The sequence below is a fragment of the Solenopsis invicta genome, chromosome 3 (assembly GCF_016802725.1).
Source record: "Solenopsis invicta isolate M01_SB chromosome 3, UNIL_Sinv_3.0, whole genome shotgun sequence".
NCBI classification, from domain to species: domain Eukaryota; kingdom Metazoa; phylum Arthropoda; class Insecta; order Hymenoptera; family Formicidae; genus Solenopsis; species Solenopsis invicta.
The window spans coordinates 16,821,638-16,847,566 of NC_052666.1; the positions used below are offsets into that span (position 1 = coordinate 16,821,638).

Below are 25,929 nucleotides of genomic sequence, written 5' to 3' on the forward strand. Positions count from 1 at the left end.
GCTGAAGGACATCTCACGCAGATTTGCTGCAGCCGCATTGTTCGCGTCCACTCGTATACTTTATATAGAAATCGTCTGAGACTGAGGCCGACTTGATTTAAGTACACAAGGCAAAGTTTTAAACTGCTACTTGGCCATTTGTACGTGACAAAACACGGGAAAAGGTATGTACGTAGAGCGAACATAATTTGACGTTTTCACTAGATTGCATTCGCAAGATATTCGATCGGCTGCCTCGACGACGACGACGACGACGGCGGCGGCGGCGAGTTAATCATCCAACGACGTGAATGGCAACGTCAATGACGAGCGGATTAAACGCAATTTTGTCGTTACAGGGTGTTCGCTCGAGATAATGTCGCGGTGAGCGACAGAGAGAAAGAGAGAAAACAAAAGAGAGAGAGAGAGAGAGAGAGAGAAAGAACTCCAACGAGCTTCCATCGAACGGAAGCTGCGCGTGTTTAATGGCGGGTTAATTTTTCGTTGCGAGCAAACAACGCGCAAACAACGGAGCGTAATTAACGGTTCGCAGATAGGGCTGCTATCGCGTTGATGAGGAACAACATTCGCGAGCGTTCGTTCGGCTGATCCCATGTTTTCACCTGCGTCTCGTCGACCGTAATGCGCGGTGAATGAGCCGCCTGATTAGGGGCCTGCGAGAAAGAAATTCCAAGGTGAAAGTTCATGGGAACGCGTCATGGGTTTTCCCCTCGCGCCCGCCGCCTCCTGCGACACACTGCTCGCCTAACGAGAGAAAGTGGGAAAAGTCGGCTCGAGACTTGTCTTCGTCCTCGTCGTCCTCGTCGTCCTCGTCGTCGTCGTCGTCGTTGCTGAATAGGCACCAACGGGCATGCGTTTCCTGGAAATACCTTATATGGACGTTGAACCTAAACTGCAGCTGATGGAAATCTGTCCAGATATATCGTACTTTTCTACATAATGTATTTAACATTGCATTGTGTAATATTTTAATATTTTAGCTACTCATACCTTTTTTACGTATGTAATAATATTCTGGGTAAAAATTTATTCATAATTAAGGATTTTTTTGCACATTTTTAATGTACGCAAGATGGTAGTATAATTGAATTAACACTATTTTAATGTAAAATAAATACATTTTAATGTTTAATAATTTTATTAAATATTATTGTAGCCTATTATTAAGTTTTAAGAAATCTCTATAAGCTTCTCTTTCTTAAATTTTTGTAACTCGGGTCCTAGTCAAAATTATTAAATCGTAATTGTCATTTAAGAATAAAAAGAATTGAAAATATGATCTGCGACAAGATAACTAAAATAAAGAGTATGTATGCATATATATGTATATATATATATAAAGATTGAAAGTGAAGACCAAAGAAATAAGTGACTCTTATTATATTTTTTATTAACAAATACTAAATAATTTAATTGACCCTTTTAAATAAAATAAAATAATAATTATACTACTTGAATAATTTATATTAATTATATATCGATTTATTCTATTTGGAGTTATATTGTGATAGATTCTTATTTTCATCGTCGTAGTCGGAAAAATTATCGCAAAATTATTTAAAAATTACTGAGATAATTTTTCGCAAGTTCTCTTTCTGTATTAAATAGTTTATTAATTTATGAAAGCAAGCTCACTCGCAAATAAAATATTAATTTATGCTGCAAAAAATTATAAATAGGAAAAAGTTACATTAATACTATTACGGGTGAATATTCATCCAGATAAGCTTGAAATCACAGGTCATAAAGAACGTAATACAGATCTGACACTGTCTGCAACTACATATATAGTTATATTAAAGAGGAGAATAAGCGGAACAAGCTCCTGGCTAACGCTGCTATTTAATAGCAAATACTTGAATTAGCCCCCGGGCTAATGGGTGAAAATTTACACAGTAACACTTTATAGAGAGAGAAAGAGAGAGAGAGAGAGAGAGAGAGAGAGAGAGAGAGAGAGAGAGAGAGAGAGAGAGAGAGAGAGAGAGAGAGAGAGAGAGAGAGAGAGTTAATGTAAAATAGTTCCAATTGTACAATATTTTATTGCGCAATATTTTAACGTAAAACATTTAAACAATATTTAATATTTGTATAAACATAAGAGCTACAGAGCATTATTTTTTCCATAAAGAGATGATCTAAATAATTTAATAAAAAATATTCTTCAATTTGTAAAATTGATCTTTCTCTTTCTCTCTCCGTACACATCGAAGCGACATTCATACACGAATTTCGAATGCACAGTCACCGGTCTCGGGAGAACAGAGGTAAGACTTGCACGCTCGCGGCGTAAAAGCTGAACGACGAGAGAGAGAGAGAGAGAGAGTCGGCGTGGCCGCGCGCTCTCGATTGTTGCGCGTCCCGCGCACGTCGCGGCCTCCGGTTTTTCTCCGGAGTTTGCCGGTGACATTATTGATTGAAAACTCGACGGCTGTGTTTCGGCGCGCGGGCGGGTTTAGCCAACGGTACGTGGAGTGGACCCGAGGACCACCGCGGGAAATTGACACGGTTCGCAGCCGCGCAAACATCGCAGTGTAATTATCGCCGTCAATCGCCGGCTCGGAAGGCAAATCGAGTGGCGGCGTCGGCGGTTCTCGCCGCGCGCGAACGGACGATACCCGCGCGATAAACACGCGCAATTTCTTCGGCAAACAGCGAACGTTAAATAACGCTTGACAACGGTGCGCACGATGGAAGAGGGAAAGGAATCGTCGTCCCTGTATAAATTGTCGTGCGTTATGCATATCGATCGTAACTGTAATAGTCGCGATGCGAGTCGTCGTTCCTCTCCTGCTCGAAGTCACGGGGATCCGGACCGTCCGAGTTTATGAAACAGCGTGAACCGAAGTTTAACCTTTTTTTCCCCCTCCACCCCCCCCCACCGGAACGTGTAGAGAAGCGTATTTTCATTCGAGCGTATTTTCAGACGAAGCGCAAACCTCACCACGGTCAATATTATTGTGTAATAATTCGTATCGCGCGAATATTGAGGATTGGTATTGAGGATTCGGTCAATACGCGAAAACAATAAAAGCAAGTCCGGTCTTTATTGAAGTTTCGTCGATACGTAGCTACGTGCGCCGGAAAACATTGCGCAACGTCATGCCAATGCGAATTTACTACAAGCGATAGTTATTGGAAAAATAACTGATAGCCATCGCGCGGCAGTGGCGCTAATAAATTTAAAATCCATGTATAAGCGCTCGCTCGTTCCCCCTGACGCGGTTGTTATAGCAGTTCTTTTAGCACTTGCGGGAGTCCTTTTCAATAAATTATCAATCATCGTTCTCTTTCCATCTTCTGTCCGCGTAGCTGCGAATTGCATATACACAAGCGTATACAAGTTTGCACGATATCGCGACTATATACGTATCGCTTAACGTGTTGCTTCGATATTCAAAGCGTCTACAGCCCCGAGGACAACCCCCGAACGAGCAAACCGAAACGGGGGGGAGGGGGTTTTCCTTCCTAATACATTTCTATTCTATCGACGCGATATATTTCTTCCATAATAACGATCGTTCGAGGAGAGAGTGGAATTAATCGTCCTATTATCGGGTTCTGAAAACGAAAAAGATAGGAATCACAAAGAAATGGGCTGCCTCGTCGATATCAATTGAATGGCATTCGAGCAGCGAAAACTGCAACGGACTTTCTTGAATCTCTTCAATGGCGTTACACTTTCTTGCGAGGCGTATTAACGATCCGCCGAGCGTAAAGTGACTCGGGATACGTTCCACACCGCTATGGAGGAATCGCCCGAGTTAAATTCTTTATAAGGGACACCGGGGAATGTTGAAGCACCCTTGAGCAAACGGGTCAAGGATCGTTTCTCGACGACTCGGTCGGCGATGCAATCGGCGCACGGATGCAGTGGAAAAATGTGTGTTCGGGCGAGGTAATAAACCGGCGTGATTGCACGCGTGTCCCGCACGCGTCTTGCATTCGTAATAGGGACGGATGTTTACGAACATTTTGGGAACACTAAAGTATCGCGTAGGGCGATTTCGAAGTATTTTCGAGAAATGGGATCAAATTTTCGCGTTACTCGCGAGGAATCAATGCACGTTCCTTCGAATCAAATTTTTAACGATTACTTTTCATTCTAAAAAGAACGTCTGCCGGAAATTTTCAACGATTACTGCAAGAACCCAGAATGGAGAAGAAGAGGAATATGGTAGACGAAAACGCGCGGTGCCGCTGAGTTGTAAAGTATTCTGTTTAGTTAAACTTTATATTTTTAATCAGCGCAAGAGAGGACATTCAGAGAAAAAGAAGTTAAAGAAGTGATTGTGAATTATGTATAGCCATATAGGCACTTCATTTCTACAGCTTCTTTGACCGGTCGACTTTTCCCCAGCAAAAAAAAAAAACATTGAAAATTCATCAGTCGTCCCACAGGTACGCGATTACAAACGGACGTCGTAACGCCGAGCTCTCTGGAAAAAGTTATCAGGATTACTGGCAGGTGTGCCGCCGACGCCTTTTCAAGGCCTTGGCCCTGAGGCTGAGCAAACCGCTCAAGTCTTTATGTAATCTGCGCAAATCACCCGTTTCTTATTCGGGACACGCGTGCGCCACGCGACAGATTGATTGGCGCGTCGTTTTTGTTTGGACGATGCCGCTATTTGCGGAATCCGTTCGCGTAGGTGGTCGATTGCCACAACGAGCGATCCATCGATTGCCGCACCACCCCCGTTAGGCCCGATTCGATTGTGATTCCTTTTCGACCCTTTCTTTTTTCAGGACACAGTGATACTGTTGATACTGTTAAACAAATGGAATCGCAGTTTCAGCGCTTTTTATTAGAGGGGACACGCTTTGTTTTGAGTGGCGGCTTATTGCTTTCGACGAGTTATTGAGAGCTTTTTTTTTAAATAGTGTTTAAAATCTTTTTTTTTTTATCGATTGAAAAGAGTTCTTGTCGTGAAAATACGACGATGAAGAGACTCAATGTTACATTGTTAAATTCGTAACGTTGAATTATATCCAATTTGAGTTATTTTTAATCATTCCTACAGGTCGCCATTGTTCTTATTCAATATATCCTTTTTAACTGTAACAATAAAGTTAAACAATTTAACTCAAGAAATATTAAATTTGATTCAAATGTATTATTTACAACATGAAGAGTTTTGTTAAAGTATCTAAAAATTTAGCTGGATACAGATGTAAAGATAATTTTGTTAGATCGTAAAAATAATTATGTTAGCTCAAATTGATTGCTGGAATGTCAAAATTTTTTGCAGTATTGGTCGTCACGCTTGAAATAATCATGTTAGCTCAAATTGATTGATGAAATGTCAAAATTTTTTGCAGTATTGGTCGTCACGTTATAATTATTTTGACGGTCCAATAAAATTATTTTCAGATATGTATCGAGCTAAACTCTTGAATACTTCACCAATTCTTCCCGCGTAGGTGTTTATACGGGTCAATGTTAGTAACTTATTTTAAAACTAAGGAATTCAACTACAAAAATGGGTTATACTTTTAACAATGTGTTTTGTGTTAAAATATTCAATTTCGACACACATGGAAGTTAAAAAGAATGTTATTTAACAGGAATTAGTTTAAATGTGTTATATGATTCTTTAATACATAACAGTGCATTATTGTTAAATTAATGCGAGGAAAGTTTAACTTCTATGTAAAAGTAAACTGCTTTCCAAAGAGCCCAATGAATTTTCATGAGTTGTCCTTCCGACGTCTCATACTTACTGAGAATATTTTGTTTTTTAAAGAAGAAAGTCATGTCTAAAGTATAAAATTTTAGACTCTCATAGAAATTTCCACGTGACATAATTTAAATGATTGTCGCGTGCTTTTAATATGAAGCCCGAGAGCAAATTGCAGCTGTAGCTTGCACTTCACGTTTTCTAAATATCAAGTATTAATAATGAAACGTAATAAACGTATTACACGCTCGCGGATTACACGGAACTGGAGGCATCGCTCGATAATTGTACAACAAGAAGAAAAAAAAACAAAGAGAAACCTCCCTAAGTGGCCAATAATCGTGTGATTTACCCCACTTAGTGGACTCCTTCGGAGAAATTTATTAAATCCTTCCCTCGTCCTCACGTCTTTTGTCATACTCTGTCCTCGTACCCCCCGTCGAGATTCCCCCGGGACACCCATCCCAGCATCTTCCCCTCCGGGGATTGGCCCAGTTTTTCCGCCCCGTTCGCAATGCTCCCGATTTGTACCACTTTTGCCCGGACGAAAACGGCGACTCCGGGATATATACTCTATATCCTTCAATAAAAATAAATCGCGAGTGCCCAGGCAGTTAATGAGATCGATAGAGCCGTTAACGGAGCGGGAGGGAGGCGGCATCCCCGCTTTTTCATATTATATATCGGCTCCGGGAAAATGGCCGATCGTATTAATTTCGTCTGTCTGTTTGGGCAACGGACGGACAGCTGGTCTATATGAGGGATTTCTCTTTTGCTATGGGAAATAATGCACGTGTCGCGAACGTCATCTCATTTATTTGTACAGACATGTAATTATGCAGGGGAATAACTGCACGTAAATAGCGATTTTGTGAGAAGATATAAAAGGAAGAGGTTGTAAGGCTGTTTTGATTTTGCTGCTAATATTTTGTTTAACGCAGGAATGAGGTCGAGGTTCTTTTCTAAGGTCGTCAATTTTATCTTTCTAAAAACAATAATAGCCCTCGTCAGACATCAATTTTACTCTTCTCTCTCTTTTTTTAAGTACTTTCACGTACGTTGTATTACACGTCGTTCCCTTCAGAGGCAGTCGTTTCGACTGACCTGGCGGTCGTGTCTCGTAATTGCGACAAGCTCGCGTCTGTGTTAAAATAAGAGAGCGAAGAGATAAGACGGCGGTGAGATCACGGTTCCAAGAGCCGTGTGCGTTATGTACGCAGACAGGTAGGTACTCAGGCTCTATGGTCAACTGTCCGGAGTAGACACTCGCAAATGCTGTTTTCCGAGCTGTTAAGCCGGGTTAACTCACTGATGTAACTGAAATAATTAAAGCGATGCGTGCGAGCACTTTACGCCGGGCTAGCGAGACAGCTTTAAGCTCGGATGTAGCGGCCGCCGTGCAGAGAGTGTCACAGCGTGAATGTCACGTAACTGTGCCAACCATGCGTGCCACATGTAACGCGATAACATTATTTCATCTAGAACTTACCGTTTAATGGGGGTATTCTAAAATAGAGACTTGTTTTTCAAGTCAATTTTAGAAAAGTGAAACTAAAAAAAAAAAGACTATTAATAATTTAAGAGCGTTAACGAGCTATTTTTGATTGTGCTGTAATAATTTATTTTATTTTTACAGTTAAGACAATTAGCGGAACGTTTCGGGTATCGTGTCCTTCTTCAGCCGCATTAATCTTACATTTCTTCTAACAATAAGTCAATTGCATATTATTAAATTACTTTACTTGTTGAGCCAAATAGCTCGTTCATGGCCTTAAATTATTCATTGTTTTATTAATACGAGCGTGAAAGGATCGATGTTAAATAAAGACAATCAAAGTTATAAGAGAGATTTTATACACATTTATTTGCATTTCAAGTAATTCTCCTCAAATTTTTTAAAAATAATCTGTGCCAATATTTTAAAAGCGCGTACAAACTTGTTGCGTATTCGTGTATTGTATCGTTGCGTGTTTAATTACGATAAAGAGCAACGGAGCAATAATACGACATAATGCAGTGCAGTAATGAAAATAATTATGGCAGCGACATGATGCACCGCGTGTTGTAACGTGTATTCTGACAGACATTACTCTAAATAGAGTATATATAGAGAAAACACATGATTTGATATATGATAAGTTTTTGAAAAGAATCAGTAATGAATACATCTCTGCAAGTAGTAGCAGTCGCATATATTTATATTCGTTTTATTGTTAAAACAAAAACCACAACGTTGATAAATATAAAAGTGTGCGAGTAGAGAAAGTTGCTGTGAAATCAATTTTATTGGCTGCTTTACATTTTTATTAGTGTCAGGTGAGCGGCTCGCTTAGAGCAAGAGTCAAATACGCGTCTTCAAAATATTATAATTGGAAATAATCAACCTACTTTCATATTAAAATCATGGCGTTAATGAATATGAAAAATATATGAAAGCAGAGAAATTTGCTGTTGGTCAAATTTATTGACTTTACATTTTTAATTAATATATATTTTAATTAATATATGTATATTTGGCAAATTTCTATTGAAAATAATAAGCAAGCTCATTATTTCGATCTTTGACATTTAGAAACCTCGATTTTATAATAGATTTTTTGTTTTTCATAACAAAGTCGGAAAGAAATAAAAGAACGAAGCTGGTGATACATCTGTTCGTCCAGACTTGGTATGTATGTTCTAAGATCCAGACATGTTCACTCGATTCGCGTGCTATTTTTTCATGTGATGACAAAAGATTAAATAAAATATAGTCGATCAAGCCTGTAGCGTTATTGCATCACGTTTTATTACACGATACAGCTCATCTTTACGTATTATTTTGATACGATACGATACACAGATACGCAACAAGTTTGTACAATGCGCTTTAAAAGTTGTAGATTGCCATGATTGTCGTGTTACGGTCTGCAACATAAAGTGTAGGTGGTCCTAGTCGTTTGAAATAAGCAATTTAACAATTTGTTTAATATCCTTCAAAATTGAGAAAATAAAATTTTAAAGAAGTGGCTATTTTCGAAAATTTGAAATTTGAATTTTGAATAATTTTTTTTTATTTTTGACAATCCGCGAAAAGAGTAATGCATATATTGATTCAATTTTCAAGTCGGAATATAATTATATTTCTATAGATTAGAAAATTTGAATTGCTTGTTTTATAGCGTAATTTATATTTTGAAGAAGAGGTGTAATACGATATGAGCGACTGTAACTCTAACAATATTGACGCAAATCATTTTAAAAAATTTACAAAATTACTTGAAGTACAAATACAAGTGTACATAAAATTTCATTACAGCTTTAAAGATTTGTTAATTCTCAAAAATCTATTTTAAAAACAAGTCTGTAGACTAAAATATTATCTTAAAGCTTGAATTTTTCATACTGCAGTAATTTTTAGAATTATCCATGAATTTGATCAATCTTCTGGAACAGTTTTACATTAAAAATTAATTTAGATTGACGTAAAATAACTAAATTGCAGATCGTTACGAAGTTAGATCTTCTTTTTATATATTGTGTTCAATATTCTATATTGAAGAGAAAACTTATTTGTTTTAGGAAAGTAAAGAGTTGTGGACGCGTGCTTTAAATACAAATTCGATAAAAGACAAATCTGTTAGAAATCACTTAAGCGAAATAGATTTTCTGTTTAATTGTTCTTATTTTAAAGATACAAAGTACGAAACTATATAAACAATTTCGTATAAGACTATTGACGCGATATTCGCACATCGAGATTACGAATTAGGTGTACAATAATGAAGGAATATCAGATATCAGGAATTAAAATTTGAGAATAAGTTTTCTCAGTGAACACTACAGATGAATAATAAGGTTTGTTGTGTCTCGTACCACAGATTTTTGTGTCACATTTTATTTGTAGCCATTATGCGTTACGTCAAGCTCTATTACAAATTTTGATTTTTAATATTTATAAAAATTAAGCATTTACGTGTAAAATATAAATAATCTACGCGTGTACAATGTAAACCGTGTAAACGTTGTTGTTTTACGTGTTATCTTATCGTTCATATAAATAGTACTCTGTGGATCATAGAAGATTCAAATTTCATCAAACATAGCGAAAAATAGTGAAAATTATATTCCGTTAAAAATTTTTAATATCATATATTTTTATCTTATCTTTACTAAAGTCAAATATATTAACAATCTTATAATCTTTCTTATGTTATATTTTTCGATTTATAATAATTTACGTTGTCTACATAAAAAAATTCCTGCAAACATAACGTAAACAATAATCTAAATAATCCATGTAATCTTGAAGTGTACGACACACATCTGTATTGATATTTGATACTCCTGTTCATGCTTATGCATTTACGCAAACGATATAAATAGTCTACTACGCGCGTAAACAACGTAAATTATGTATAAAATGTTATCTATGTAAACTATAGCCTACTATAATTTGAACCTAATACCTATAAATATAATGAAAATGTGATTTACATATCATTTTCTTTAACTTTCCAATTTTTAATATTAATATTAAATATTAAATATTAAATATTGTATGTCGCATTTTTTATTTGATAAATATTTTTATTATTAATACATTAAAATCAGATATATTAACAATTTTAAAACTTGATTATTTTTCCTGTAATATGTTCTGTGTTAATTTAATAGTTTACACGTTTGTATTATTTGTACGTAAAAAAGTTCATGTAAACATCACGTATTGTTTACACATAAAAAACTCGCGCAGACGTAATTTTGAAATGTGCGGCACAATCCTGCTCCTGTTGCTAATATTATCTCCATTATACGCAGAATCTTACCTCGCCGATCGCAGATTACCGCGAGACATAGAACGCGCCGTTGTCGACTGGAGCGACTAGAGTCCTAGAGCCGTCTGCCGATGACCTCGACGCGTTCGCGTCGCATCACTCGCGTCGTCGGCGTCGCACCGGTGCCGCCATCTAGCGAAGCGCGCAGCGACAACACAGCCATGCACCAGCACGATGCACTGGCGACTGGCGACAACACAAGCGCGGAGCGGGAGGGGAACGCGTAACGCGACAATGGCGACCTGAGACGGTTCGTGTGGTCTGTGGCGACTACCTCGCTCCATTACTCGAGCTTCGCGGATACCTAGAGTGCGAGATTCCGTTCATCGCGGTTGTGGACGCGCGCCCGTGAATGCGCGGCCCGTTTGCGCCATCGAGAGATGCGTTGCGCGAGAGGTGCGAGCCGGAATTGCATGCAGACGGATCGCTCGTCCAGCCAGAGCCAACAGTAGTGCAGCAACAGCAGCAGCAGCAGCAGCAACGGCAGCGGCAGCAGCGGCGGCGGCAGCGACAACAAGCGGCAAGATCGACGGCGGCGGTGGCGGCTAGACAGCAATTGAACGCATCGCGGAACCGCGATGCCGGTGTTACTCCGGCAAAGAAACGGCTGTGCCATGTAAACGATCGCGTCGTCGCGTCCGCTATAATGCGCTGGTGAGTAAACTGCGACCGCGCCGCACGCGGCCGCGAGCCCTCGAAAACCCGGCCGGCTTTTTAAATCGCCCGGCGGCGCCGTGGCGTTTGCGTGCGATTTATCTCGCCGCCTAATGAAAGCGCCGTTGTAATGAAATTGCACGCTCGTCCCGCGTCGCGGGTGCGCTCCGTAATCGTGCGGTCAACTTGCGGAGGCGCCTTGCGGAGGAGCTCGATTGGTGAGCCCTGTGGCAGGGTTAGGTTAGGTTAGTACGCGAGAGACTGCAAAGTGGAGTTTGTTTTGTTCCTTTTTACGTTCGCCGCGCGACGGGAGTCTCCACTATTTTGTTGTACCGTGGGTCTCTTATCGCCGCCTCGAAGGTACGCTCGTGTCGTAAAGACGCTTCTAGCACTTTCTCTCTCTCTCTTTCTTGTGCGCTCCGCGTGAGTCTTTTTCTCCTCTCTCTCTTTCTCTTTTTCTCTCTCTGTCTTTCCCTCTCGCCTCCTCGATCTCCCGTCTCATTCGTGATGGACGAGCGGACGGATCGCTGGCGCGCCAAGCGAGGTAACGGTAGTAATTTCGTTATTTATATCGGCATATGTAAATATAGGCGGTATGCTACGATGTACAGATATGCATACGCGGGGTCTCGACGTTTCGTGTATGAGTGTACGCGTGACGATGTCACGTCGCGGCACGTATATACGTGTATTCATACGTGTATACGCGACGTCTTTCGCGTTCCAGTGTGTTTATAAATGATAAGTCTCACGCCGCGAGAGACAATTTTAATGGAGCGACGAGGATGCGATAAGGATGTTTCGCTATCGTACGCCGCGACTGTGTCCCCGTGTATGCCGCCAGTTCGATCGGCAGTGGCTCGGTGAAGAGATTTTCTTCTCGATTGGTGTCTAGGACAGTGTTCGTCAGTAAAACCTGAATACAGCCTTTAATTATGCCTTGCGTCTCAAAGAGATGTGATTATTAATGAATTTATTGCGAGAGACGTTCTTGCGATGGTGTCGAGTTTTTACTTGATAAATGATTATTTATGTAAATCAAGAAAATATGTAAATTTTAATATGCATTTTTTAATTTTACGAACAAACGCTCTCTTATTAATTATATAATCTTTATATGTGTGTGTGTGTAAAGAAGTCTTTATATGTACAAATTTTAAATATATTTATGTATAAAATTTATTTATTTCTAATAATTGTAAATTGATAAATTATTTCATCAGACATGAAATTTAAACATTAAACATAATTTTATTCTATTTTATCAAGCTTTGATCTTATCTAATCCTTTGATAACATGAAATGTTATATTTACATTACGACTGATGAATATTTCCCTGCTCATGTGAAATCTATAAATATCAGTTGTAATATTTGAAATTATATATTTATTATTGATACATATTTATAGAATATTTATATATTTAATATACAATAATTTATGTAATTATTAGGTTGATTATATATTTTATACAATATACATATATGTATAATTAAATACTTATATTCATGTTGTTTATCCAATATTTTTTTTGTAAATTTAGTTTTATACAACAAAGTTTTCTATTGCTTGTTTCTTAACAGTGGATTAAGAATAGTTACTTGCCACGAAAATCCAGTGGTGCTGGCATGATAAAATAAGGGAAGCGAAGGAGATGAGCCACAATATTGCGGGCATGCCACCCTTCACAAGGATGCCATTGGGGGGTATGGGAATGGGTGTGAATATGGGCCCCAATGCCCCACATTCTGACTCTTCAGCTCACCCCCATCCACCACCGCCACCACCAGCTGGTGCTAATCCTAAAAAGAAAAGGCGTACAAATGCAAGTGTTGCCCAACCACCTCCGCAACAACCTCCATCTGTACAGGTATCTTAACTCAATTTTGTTGTATCTATATATTACGACGTATTATCTATGAATTATTGTTTAAATATTAATCTAACATTTGTCCAACAGGATCTACTACCCCCGCCTTTAACTGGTTACGGTGACACAATAGTAGCGAGTAATCCTTTCGATGATACGCCCCCGCAAACACCGCAAAGTCCAATGATGCATGGCGCGCCTTCACATATGCATCCACATCATCCACATCACATGGGTGGTCCTCCTATGCGAGGTATGAGTCCTTTAACCACGATAGGTGGCATGAGTCCTATGATGCCACATAACATGGGCAATATGAGCCCTATGGGTAATTCACCCATGACAAATCATATGAATCACATGGGAGCTATGTCTCCCATGAATCATGCTCCTATCGGAGGTATGAGCCCTATGAATAACATGGGTCCGAACATGCCTCCCGGTCCAATGAACACCATGAACAATCATATGAATATGAGTCATATGGGAAATTCGCAACTAAGTGGTCCACCCATGGGTAGTCCAATGAATAATATGAATAGTGGACCTATGGGTAGCCCAATGAATAATATGGGTCATAATATGGGCAGCCCTATGGGTGGACCTTTAGGTTCTCCTATGAACATGGGAGGATCTAATCACATGCCTAATGGACCAATGAACATGAACAACATAAATAGCCATATACCGCCCAACAGTCCATTAAATGGACCGTCATTAAACAATGTAAACAGTCCACTGGGACACAATGGATCTCAACCTCATCCGAATCATATGGGAAACAATCTTAACAACTTAGGAAGACCTATGAACGGACCTATGACAACCATGAGTTCGATGGTGTCAAACAATATGAATATGACTGGGCCAAATCAGATAAACAATATGAATATGGGTGGCCCAGGAATGAGTAATATGTCTAATATGAATATTAGTCATCACAATCAAATGGGAAGTCACATGGCAGGTCCAATGGGTACAATGTCCAATAACATGGGTAGTGGGCCACCTATGGGACATCCTATTAATTCCATGGGAGGATCTATGCCACCACATGGATTTCAAGGTCCGCCGGGAATGGGTCCAAAGCCAATGCCAATTTCTGCGGGCAAAGTAAGTTATTTTTTTACTAAATATGCTACTTGCAATTAATATGACTATATTTAGCAGCGTATGAACTATAAATTTATTTGCAATTTATCAATCTTTTGCAGATATACCCTCCAGATCAATCAATGGTATTCAATCCACAAAATCCTAACGCGCCACCAATTTATCCCTGTGGAATTTGTCATAAAGAAGTACATGACAATGATCAGGCAATTCTGTGCGAATCAGGTTGTAATTTTTGGTTTCATAGGTGAGTCATTAATCTAACAAGATTCAGCAAAATAATATAAAACGTGCGTTTTGACAACGCGATTATTTCAGGAGCTGCACAGGATTGACAGAATACGCTTACCAATTATTAACGGCAGAGGTCTACGCGGAATGGGTGTGTGATAAGTGTTTGCAATCGAAGAGCATACCCCTGGTTAAGTTTAAACCATAACACTTCGTGTCCCGTCGTTTATGCGACGCTCCAGTGACTATTTGTTAGCGTTTATATGTGGTACACGCACATATGCGTGTGCAATTGTGCACACGTAATACATACATACACACACACCCACTCACACATACACAGACACACACTCTAGCACATATTAATGCACGTGCGAAGTCGTGCATTCAATATAAAAATGCGCTGTTTGTTAATAACTTAACTTTAACTTGTTGAAATATTAGGATATCATTGTAAGTTGTATCGATAAATATGAAAGCAGAGATAACATTCAAATGTCATTTTAATTAATCAAGTCTGTTGACATGACAAATGGATTCACATAAATTAAATTCACAAAAAATTAAATTATTAATATTTACTATTGAATCTCAACAAATAATATAAAAATAATTGGCATGTTTTTTTTATTTAAAAAAATTACTATACAAAGTATCTTAAAATTTAAATCTTTGTGTCTCAAAAGGTTTTAAAATTGTGACTAGAAAAATATTAAATTTTTAAATGACGAAATATCTCAGATTTATGGAGGACTGGTATTTTTACGACTTCAATTGCATTTAATTCAGAATCAATGATACCTACATACGTTCGGTATTATTAACAAAGCAGACGTAAGACGTATATTAGAGATGAGCTGCGAACAATTTTGCATCGTTCTTGTTTTATCCTGTATTAACGTTCCTGATAAACATCATAATAAATGTTATCATCTCCGCAATTGATATTTAAAAGTGTGAAATCAATTTGTACAAGTACCATTTGTCATCAGAGCTATAATACATCAATTGTGATTTTTTCGATATTTTTGGAAAGATATGAACATTAATATCGAAATCACATTGATATATTGATCAGGGAGATCATATATATAGACACGTATATTACTTAAATTGGTTTTTGGTTTATTGCAGATATACAAATATATCGCCTTTATCATGCAGATGATATATTTATTGTGATACAAATTATGTCGCAAGTCCTATTTTTATTGTTAAATCTACATGTTTTATTAAATTTAAGTATATGACTTAATACAATCAGCATGAATGGAATTAAGCTAATTCCATTCGAGAAACGGAATTACACAAACACAATGCAGTATTGATACTCCCAGGCGATATACTTAAAAATGCTGCAATTCTTATATTTTTATATGTCATCTATTTTAGTATAAAAAAAGACCATGGTAAATTTAATTTTAATATCTCTGGTTTATTTTAGTACCTTGACTTTTCCAAATCTAATCGAAAAAAAATTTTAATTAAATATATTTGTTTGTAAATAAAATGAAAGATAAAAACAAAAGAAAAAGAACAATGTGGTAGAAATTTTTTCGTAAGCACAAGATAAGTAAGTTTTTTGCAGTTTTTAAAAAGATCTAATAGCAAATTCGATTAGATGCATGGTACACGCACTAGCGCATATTTAAAGGCTGTTATACATAAATGATGTAAAGAAATGTGCAGCGTATAACAGATTGAATTGTTTTTGATAAAATATATGTTGATGAATTGATAAAATATATTTTATCAATTCAAGATGTTTAAGTATGCTTTTACGTTTAGATAAATTGATGGTACAACAGGCTCTATAATTTGCGGCAGTATTGGTGTAATCGAATTTGTAACAGGAAGGAAACTGAATTTTAAGTTTTTTTTAAAGTAATTTAAAAAATTTTTTTTATGTGTTAATCGTATAATTTAGTTGAATTATATATTGTTGCCATGGCTTAACTTTTGATTTAACTGCGCGGTTAAATTAGGATATAAGAAATATATTTCTAAAGTTGTGTAAAAAGTTTTTATGAAAATATTACGTTTTATTTATAAAGTAATTTTTAATGAGAGAGACAGAGATTGCTTGAGCACACAGCAGAATTTATTTGACTGATATTAACATGCAGATTTTTCCATTGTAACAGAAGATTTTATATAACTTAATAGAAATTGGTTAGGAAATAGAATTAGCACAAGCTCTAACGTTTGAGCAGAGCTGAAGTGCAAAATGGCATTGTTAAGAACTAATTAAAATTGTAATTGCATTTTTGGAATTGCGTCGATTACATATCTTTTGCTAGTATTTGTTTTTATAATTTGCAATTTATCTGATTATCACTAGCTTATCTATAAAAGATAATATATAGCGAATTTGAGTAGTGCACATAAAGACTGTTGTACGTAAAATGACATAAAGGCATACTATAGTGCATACATTGTTGGATCAATGCGATGTTTGGCACAGTGATTTCTTTAGTAGATACGTTGAACATTTTACTGTTCAAGGCGCCTATACTATGTATATCTATTTAGATAAATTAATGTACAACAGACCTTGATCTGCACTAGTGCATTCAATCAAATCATTGGTATAAATTCAAACTATTTCGAAATAAAAAAAAAACAATTATAAAGTCTCTCAACTTCATGATAAAGGAATCTGCACGTTTAACAGTTTTAACTAGCTAGCGTAATCTTCGCATCTGCCAGGTTTATAGTAAAAGTATCGACGATATAAATATAAAAAGGAAAAAGCGTATTATTGTCAGGAGATTAACTGTTAAAACAAGAAAACTAAATTCCGTCGGCAGCTAATACAAAATTATCGTCTACGGATTGTATAGTTTTTTATATGTATATGAAATTAGCCAGATATATATATACATATATACATATATATGTATATCATTTAATGCCTGTATTACACGGAGATCTGATTTGATGAAAATAAGCGGAAATCTTTATTAGAATTAATGTCTATTGTACCTCAATATTAGATAAATTTACTAATTTTCTCAATTTACAAAAATTTAATTTTAGATCGAGAAATTAATTTTAGAACAATTTCTTCATCTAAAATTAAATTTTCTACTCGAAATCTCCGTATAATTCATGCCTTAAGCTTGTTTTACTATAATCGTTTTTAACACATATTATATGTGAGTAACATACACAAGATCCTACATAATGCTCATATTTTAGTATTACAACGAATAGGATACCATCTTCACATATCTTCTTTCTATATTTTCTTGTGTGGGGAGGAACGTCACGCTAAAAACCTGTTAACATTGCTTTTATTACGAAAGTTAAAAAAATGCAGGGGATTAAGCGATTTACGAAGATTTACACGGATAATGTTGTCAATGGCCGAAGCAACGGATGTAATCATTTTCTAGTACAAAAAAGTAAATGAGCTGTAATTTAAGTGACTAAGGATAATGTTTATTTTTCACAGAATTAAACTATAAGTGTTTATATAATTTTAAAGACGATCGATACACACGTCCATTCGTGACACGGAGCATCCATCTCTATACACGTCGCGTAATAATTCCTTTTTTGATTTGTTGATGATTTTGAATGTGTGTTTTACACGACGATAGAGCTTAACCCCCTCTTGTAAAAATTTGTTGAAAACAAATGCATTTTATATATGTCCAACTGTTTGTCTGATTGCACTTTCTTCAAACGCAGTTACCTTTATTTTCAGGAAGTATGTATATATGTCGAAACATATGATGAAATGATTTTATTTTTACGGAGATGGAAATATTTGGCATGAATATACACATTTTGCGGTCTTTTCTTTTTATAAGCGATATAATATAGGCTATCGTATAAATATCTATTGACTTTATGTACATAAGCCTTTCTATAGCTAAGATTTAATATGGTGGGGAATCAAGTGAGAGAGACGCGCAAATATTTGCCGTATTTGCATACAGTGGTTTTATGTAAATAATATATATCACGTTAAAAAAAATTCATCGACCGTAATGTGTTGGATGTATTTCGCACTAATTCTTGTTCTTACAATGACGTAACATAGCGCAGTTTACAGTCGAGGGGGCCGATGTTACATCGCCTACATGCGTCCTGCGAAGTGTCGCTATCATTTGGCGCAGTTTTATGGAAAAGGGAAAATGATAACTTAGGAAGACTGACCGCAATTTAGAAATTTAAGAAGAAGCAACGCATAATTCTTGTTGCCAATTCGGCGCACCGCTTTTACATACACACTCACATACATACACATACACATTATTTTGTATAAAATTGCGAATTATTGTTATTCCGACTTTGAAACTTTGAAAGAACTTTGAATTCTCGATTATGTCGTAACACACTCTTGAAACGCGCGTCTACCACAGGCTCGGTTTACCGATTGCGACACGTGAAAACGATGAAACGTGAAGACGATGGAAAAAAAAAAAATAGCAGGAGGAAAGAGAAGCTGAAGAGAGCGACAGTGAAACGCTGCGACGAAACGACGTGGACGCAATATCATGAACGGGGCAAAAACCAGCACGCGACAAATTGTTCATAGATTATTTTTTAATATTTTTTATCATGTGAATATAGAATATATATCAGCAATAAAAATTGTTATACATATTATAGACTGGCATCTACGTATGTATATGACCATTTTACATACGCACCCGGCGCGTACCTAATTCCCACTCTTATGTGACGTGTACATGTTCACTTATACATCTATTGTACATATTTATATGGCACTTTAAATAACAAGTCGATACATTGTTAATTTTTATATATTACTGTTCTCTACCTTGAAACAGCATCCGCTCACGCACCGAGACGCGTCCCGAGGTTCATTCATTTCCCGGATGTTGGATAAGGCTCATTTTATTTCGTCTCGACTCGCGCTAGTATTCTCATCGGAATAAGAATTTACTTAATCAATAGTTATTTTTAACGCAGCTAAGCAATTATTAATTTGTGAGAATTATATGTAATATATTTAATGTGAAATTGTATATTTCTCAATATTACGAATCTTATTGTTACTAATCTTCATTTCTGCTCGATATCAGCAACGTCAATAGCACGACATCGCAAGGTCTTTGTAGTAGCGTCGAAATTTTCTCTTTACCAATTTTATATTAATCGACTGTTTTAATATCTTTCGAAAAAATAATTCCTTTATTATGTTTTCTTGCTTTTTCTTATCCCAGACAGACAAGACAGCCTATTTTGTCCTCAATGTTGAGGTGCGACGTCAACTCTAATATAAAATTTTATTGTAATGAATAAGCGCATTTCAATGCGTAATCATAAAAAGAAAAGTAGATCATACAGAGATAGAAACGTAGATGTGCAGCTTACTTAGATTTCGCCGAATGAGAAGATTCTCTTCTCTCGAGCGTGTGCAGCCGCACAGTGTTCGACAATGTTCTAGCGACGTGTGTTTTCGTTACGCGTCCCATGTGACTATTAGAGTTCATTTCCTCCGTCCACAGTTTTTGCGGTATTTTCGGACGAACATAAACAAGCGCCTCGTTGCACGTTATCCACAGGTCTGAATCAAAGAATAACGATTTTAAATGTACAGAACTAGAGGCGACAATCTCCAGAATTATTACTCGTAATTTTAAAAGTTGACGCTTACTTTTGCTTAAATTCTTGGATTCACGCTGATTGTTCGCCGATTTGTGCTAAAAAAAATTGCATATTGAATATTTATTATTAAATGCATTATCTCTTCTTTTTCTTTAAATATATAAGAAGAGAATATGCCTCTGCCTCTTTAAATGTAAAAACTTGTCGAGCAAAATCTGATTTGTATCTGCATTTGTGATTTTCTAAGGTAATCAGTGTCTCGATTGAAAATATAGTTACTTCAGTCCCTCTCAGGGAACATCGCGGGTATTGGTTCGCGGCTGTTTGCGTAGCGTCCAGATGGCCGTTTTGAAGATGATGGGGCTTGTGCGAGGAGAAGCATGTACCGTGGTTCGTGTTCGCGTGTAATCCCAGCCTGCCATACAATCCGTACTTTCTCTCGTCGGCGGGTCGTAACATGCCGTTCTTCTTCATCGCCACGTATATCTGTTCGAGCATGCCGTAGCTCTTGATGAGAAAATCTCTCTGCACCAAAGCCGCTATTCGTTCCCTCTCCTCGGACTCTGATATGATTTCAGGCTCGAAGGAGTACAGGGTGGAAGATCCCTGTGCATCCTGTTTATTGATCTGCGAAGAAAGCCACGATGATAACATGCTTATTCTTTCTCCGAGATAGAGAAAAGTCTCCATCTTATTTAACGTCTCATTTAATTTCTATCGAGTCGTACTTTCTAATAAGAAATAATTATTCTCTTCTAATTTTTGCTGGTAGTTTCTTTTTCTGGGAGAGCTAATGAGGCATTTCTTTATATGGATAACAATTTAATTAAATAGAATGATCTAACTTTGGTGTACTAACGTTTTTCCTTAACACGCCTGCGGATTTGCTCTTCTCTTGTAATTTTTTTGATACGTTTGAACTTTCAGAACCCAACTTTGGCTCACTGCATTTCCCGACTACTCGTTTGCGTTCTTCCTCCTTTGCTTTTAGCTAAAAATAAGGTAAAATTATTTACGCAAATAAACCGATTAAAAGATTAGCAGTAATTTATTAAATTTACTATAAAAAATTATAATTAGCAATATCTTGTAAAATGATTAACTGTGTTTTTCAAAGCTAAAGCTCATTAATGTTAAAATTTATTATTGGATAATTAACAAGCAGCTAATTATCCAATAATGAATTAACGCTACCTCTTTTTTGTATTTTAACTTTTATATTAAAAAGAAATTAATATTACTCTGATTAAAACTTTGTGATGTGCGCCATAAATTTAAATTCATAAAAAGTATTGCATTTTTTTCATATAAATTATATTGACATTTTTTATAATTTAAACATTAATATGAAAAATTGTTTTAAATTTGCTTATATCGATTTTAAAGTATTAAATCGCGAATTGAAGAAAAATTCACCTCGTTCCCTTCTCTCTCTATTCTCGACGCTTCTTCTCGCGCTCTTGACGCTACCGTATCTTGGAAAACGGAAAGCGCGTTCTGCGTAAAGAAAGGCTGATATTTATCCTCGTCGAAGCACGAATAAATTCTTCGAAAATTGCCCATGTGATCGTCTTCCCACTGAAATTGCCTTTGCATATAATTGTTCTCGTTCCCCTCGGATTTCATCGAAGCTGCCGTATCGTTAATTTGACTACACATCGTAATATTTCGATTTATCATCAGATTTTTACTACAAATAATACAAGCTCAATTTTTTAAATTCTATGTTAAATTATATTTTATAAAGTAAGAAACTTAATAAACATTTTAGCACACCAATTAAAAATTCAGATTTAATTTCTATCACGCGTTAATCGTAAAAATATATACAATTGTACAGCTTTTTAGGATGAGTCTTATGAGATATTGATCGAAATTAGTTACTGCGAGATTGATGCAGTAAAAGGTCAATTATCTATCTACATTATAATCTCTGATATATTTGACTCGCCTGAAATCCTTCCCATTTAAACCTTGAAGAAGTCGCTCTTTGATACGCTTCTTGTCTTCCTCTATTATTTTCTTCTTGTCAAACTGTTGCAGATTTAATATATCGAAGGTGTCCATCAGCAATCCTTCCTTTACGTCTTTATCTATCTGTGCATCTGTGTGAAAGCTTGGCGAGTGATTTACCTGATAGATTTACTAAATGTAGATGATATTTAATAATACCCCTTTTACACATTTCTCAATCCCTTTCGAAGGCTCACCTCGAGGAGATACGGCTTGAGCTTCCAGTCGAGCAAAATGTCAAATCCCAATAGCTCGAAGCACGCGCAAGTCTTATTGTGCATCGAGAAGCACGCGTGATAACTATGTTTCAACACGGGATGCGCGGCGATTACAGTTTTAATTATAATTTCATCAATCTTGCTCCACAGTTCATCCACATCGACGTTTCTCGCGTTTAACCATTTCTTCAACGTTGATATTTTCCTACAAAGTTCTTTATTTAACTGGCACCTTTTATCGTCAATTTTACAGATCCGATGTGTACGAACCTCTTGCTACCAATCTCGTCGTCGGTGACGTACATTCGGCTGTGCTTGTTAACGGAATAATTCGTCAAGTGCATGTACATGTTGGAAATGTTGTAACCGGTCGGCTCCTTGTACTTGCTCGTTGCAAATCTGAAAGCTCAATATTTCGTACTTCCCAGTATATTCGAAAAAATACATTCGTATTTCTTAATAATATAAAAAATATTAAATCGAGTATATCTCGTAATGTACGTTTTTCAAGATTTATTTTTAAAAGCACGTTGCATGCCTTACCTCGCGAGCCCTTCGTTGTACACATAGATCCTGAGAGGGTCGCATGACGTAATTAGTGCGTAAATACGTAGATCAAATTTGTATCCGTCTATTAAGAAGGGCTAAGGACGTGGTAAGAAAAAGGACTGTATGCATTATACTTGCTTTGCACTGTAACTGTGAAATTTTGTATTATTGACACAATTGCGCATAATTTTTTGTCGGAAAAAATTCTATCCAATTTCAATGACTCTCTCTCTCTCTCTCTGTGTGTAAAGGAAAGAGAAACGTGCGCAAAGGAAAGATTTTCTTGAAAGAGAGTTGGTCGGTTTCTGCAAACTTCCAGCGATTTTTTCTTGCGGGGAAAAATTGATATATATGCATGTTTCGTACCCTTGCGATGTACACTTGACAGATGAAACGTTCGCTCGGTTTGATGTCCTTTAAATGTTTCGTTAGATAAATGCCGCGTCCTTGGCAGCCCGTGTCCGGTTTGATAATGAAGGTTCTTGACCTCCGCGTCTTGGCATAAGCCGTCGCGTCGCCGTGGCTGGAAACCGAAATCCAAAGTTTCCGATCTGTTTACACGCTCGCCGACTTCAGGAAATATTGATTATTCTTTATCGCCAGTATGGCGATAAAGAACCTTTGGAATTTACGACTGGAAACCCGAGAGCAATCGTTCGGAGAAGCGAAACGGAAAGACTCGTTCAAGTGGCAGTCTCGCTCTTGTAAAAGATATAAGGGGACTTTCGATCGATAAATCGCATTCTTTATTTTGACACGTGAGATCAATTCGTAGAATTGCCATATGATATTTTATCTCGTTAACCTATAACTTACTATTATTAAAAAAGTATGATTACATCCGGATATCAAGTTTCAATTAGATTCAAAGCGAAAGATGTATAAAATGATACCATACAATTATTAATTAAATATAATATTTTATCCACGAGAGATGAGCGTTTTACGGAAAATAATATTTTATGTGTTTAATGCAAAATTCTCTGATTTGTTATACTCTGTTATTTAATCTCGGTACTCTTTAAATGCGAAACAGGAAATTAATTATTTAATTACTTAATTAATTTTCATTAATAAAGACAAGAGAATATTATTAACAAAACAGTCCTGATAATGAGGCTTTATAAAGTAATCATCAAGATGTAGTATCTTACTCCGCGGGAAAGCACCAAGTTTTCGGGAAAAAGTTGTAGTCCTTCGGGAACAGCTTCTGCATGCGGTTGAGATTACGAGCGAGCAGATCCTTCCTGCATATCTCCGTCATCCCGGGAAAGTGATTGACCCTCTGGTACCTTTTCATATCCTTGGCGCGCTCTACGCTGATGCTCATGTCGGTCCAATAAATATCCCAGCTGCTGTCCTCCGTAACTTCCCGCATCCCGAATCGCGCGGCCACGCGCCTAACCACGTCGTACTTGCAGTTCGCCGCGCAGATGGTTAAAAATCTGTTTTTCGTTAAATCGATAAGTCAATTGATTCAGGCTCCCAAACGAGATGCGCAGTACCTCCGCTTTCTCTTCTTTCTGTTCTTCGACGTATTTTCCACGTCCTTCTTGCGCCGCTCCGAATCGCTTCCCTCGCGTAACGCGCCTATTCGGGAAGTTTTATTAACGGATCGTAAAAATAATACTCGGATATAAAAAACTTAGGGAGATTTAAAGACTTTCAGAGAATATGACATTTTTGTACAACCAATATCAAGTTTAAAAAATAAATTTCGTAACGTTCGGATCAGATCGCGTTGCAACTACAAAAGTTTTAATGGATTTTGCGATATAAACCTCCCGTCATAAATTATATATTTTTTTTCGCGCAGATTTGTTATTACAATAAATTAAAGCAATTATTTTGTAATTTTGAATTTGTCGTTTCAACGTTGTCTCGGATACCTGTGTTAATGTCCTTGTCTGTGGTAATCTTCCAATGATGCTGTTCGGAATCATGCTTGGCAACAGCTATTCTGTCGTTTGCAAGCGGTAAGACGTCCGAGGAGTCGTCGGGGTTGGCGTGTTTCCGATTTTCAAATGCGGTCTTGCAGGATCGTTCCTCGAGGCTGGTGTCGGACCCGCCGACGCTTTCGCCGTCTGTCACGTTCCCGTCTCTGGAATTACCGTTTTTAGAATCGCGCGATGTCACCAGCGGATGCTTATCGCTGTACTCTACGACGATCATGACAGCTGCTGCTTTCCATTATTCGATTATTTTAATCGCGCTGTCAGACAATTCCGCGTCAAACTCGATTCTAACTCAATCCCTCTCTCGCATCTGCATTTGCCGCGTAGGCGCGATAAATCGTATTAATCGATACGTTGTCGTTGAGATTTTCTTCTTGGTAATTCAAATCAAATTGACGTGTTTTTTGACAAAAGTTTTCACAAGCTTGTCATCACTTGTCGTTCATCGTCGTCAAAATATCTGCTTTTAGCTTTTTAAAATTGAGGTGTCGTATTATAGATGTCTCGGCAGTGCTCGAGTTTGCATTTAAATATTCAAATTTATATAGATATCATTCCTTTTTAGATTTTTAATTTGAATGTTGAGATGTTTTTTATTCGTCATAAATAATTGTAACAATTACTAAATATTGAAAAAAATATATAGCGGCATATTCCTTTAGTTCTTTTAAGAAAATTTTTTATTCAAATTTACGAAATGTGTTAAGCTTATGCGGAAGCTATTATTGTATTGATAAGCGTACCTGTCAATTTTCCTGTTTTAATTTTGGCGACGGTTAAATGCTGTCGCGAATGGAGACCTGTGCGGCCGATATAGATCGTACTGCGACTGGGAGAGACACGCGTCACCGACGTCTAGCTTTACGCGACTACTGCGGCATGGTCGACATGTAAGGTATCTCGGTAGTTAGTTTGGTGCTTTAATTACAGCCCGACGACCATATTTAGAAATTGTACAGTTACGGAAGTGATCACGACACGAGAAACTTTAAATAGGTTGGTGCGCCCCTCGCGCAGATTGAACCCCCGGCGCACTTACGTTCGCTTTCTTGACGTTTAATTATCTTTCTCGACTTTTTGCCGTTGTTATGCGAAACAGCCGGGTCTAAGGTAAGAATTGCGAAAGTATCGATCAAGTGTCAAATAGATATAGGATAGATACGCGAATCGAAAGAAAGCGCGGAAGTCCTTGACGTTAACACCACTTTTGCGGGAACACTTTAGATTTAATTTAAATCTAGACTGTT

The 25,929-nt window shown here is 37.1% G+C and overlaps 2 protein-coding genes across 7 annotated transcripts; one reads left to right on the top strand and one right to left on the bottom strand.

Annotated features, from left to right (window-relative positions):
• Positions 1 to 10,830: 10,830 nt before the first annotated feature.
• LOC105202770 (protein pygopus) lies at positions 10,831 to 18,978 on the top strand. 4 transcript variants are annotated; one of them, XM_011171434.3, is made up of 5 exons: positions 10,831 to 11,146; positions 12,731 to 13,017; positions 13,108 to 14,130; positions 14,232 to 14,377; positions 14,449 to 18,978. In XM_011171434.3, the coding sequence occupies exons 2-5, from the start codon at positions 12,802 to 12,804 to the stop codon at positions 14,567 to 14,569; spliced, it is 1,506 nt and encodes a 501-aa protein (XP_011169736.1). In that variant the 5' UTR covers positions 10,831 to 11,146; positions 12,731 to 12,801; the 3' UTR covers positions 14,570 to 18,978. The 4 variants fall into 4 exon arrangements, with proteins under 4 accessions (XP_011169736.1, XP_011169738.1, XP_011169737.1 ...); XM_011171436.3 differs by lacking the exon at positions 10,831 to 11,146 and adding an exon at positions 11,273 to 11,506; XM_011171435.3 differs by lacking the exon at positions 10,831 to 11,146 and adding an exon at positions 11,580 to 11,690.
• Positions 18,590 to 25,733, bottom strand: LOC105202769 (tubulin polyglutamylase TTLL13). 3 transcript variants are annotated; one of them, XM_039447696.1, is made up of 14 exons: positions 24,617 to 25,733; positions 24,233 to 24,317; positions 23,882 to 24,172; positions 23,094 to 23,250; positions 22,722 to 22,822; positions 22,449 to 22,577; positions 22,158 to 22,383; positions 21,899 to 22,080; positions 21,364 to 21,598; positions 20,807 to 20,938; positions 20,227 to 20,574; positions 19,997 to 20,042; positions 19,714 to 19,906; positions 18,590 to 19,612 (listed from the first exon to the last, which is right to left on the bottom strand). In XM_039447696.1, the coding sequence occupies exons 1-14, from the start codon at positions 24,897 to 24,899 to the stop codon at positions 19,588 to 19,590; spliced, it is 2,433 nt and encodes an 810-aa protein (XP_039303630.1). In that variant the 5' UTR covers positions 24,900 to 25,733; the 3' UTR covers positions 18,590 to 19,587. The 3 variants fall into 3 exon arrangements, with proteins under 3 accessions (XP_039303630.1, XP_039303631.1, XP_039303632.1); XM_039447697.1 differs by having other exon boundaries at positions 19,685 to 19,906; XM_039447698.1 differs by having other exon boundaries at positions 23,882 to 24,828; positions 25,426 to 25,733.
• Between the last annotated feature and the right edge of the window lie 196 nt (positions 25,734 to 25,929).

Bases quoted from the DNA above. Each gene is read 5' to 3' on its own strand.
- LOC105202770 (XM_011171434.3), top strand. From the start codon at position 12,802: ATGAGCCACAATATTGCGGGCATGCCACCCTTCACAAGGATGCCATTG. The intron at 13,018-13,107 runs GTATCTTAACTC...TTTGTCCAACAG, and splicing joins AACAACCTCCATCTGTACAG to GATCTACTACCCCCGCCTTT. The intron at 14,378-14,448 runs GTGAGTCATTAA...CGATTATTTCAG, and splicing joins TGTAATTTTTGGTTTCATAG to GAGCTGCACAGGATTGACAG.
- LOC105202769 (XM_039447696.1), bottom strand. From the start codon at position 24,899: ATGATCGTCGTAGAGTACAGCGATAAGCATCCGCTGGTGACATCGCGC. The intron at 22,081-22,157 runs GTGAGCCTTCGA...TAAATCTATCAG, and splicing joins TCAAGCCGTATCTCCTCGAG to GTAAATCACTCGCCAAGCTT. The intron at 19,907-19,996 runs GTAAGCGTCAAC...TCTTTGATTCAG, and splicing joins ATCCAAGAATTTAAGCAAAA to ACCTGTGGATAACGTGCAAC.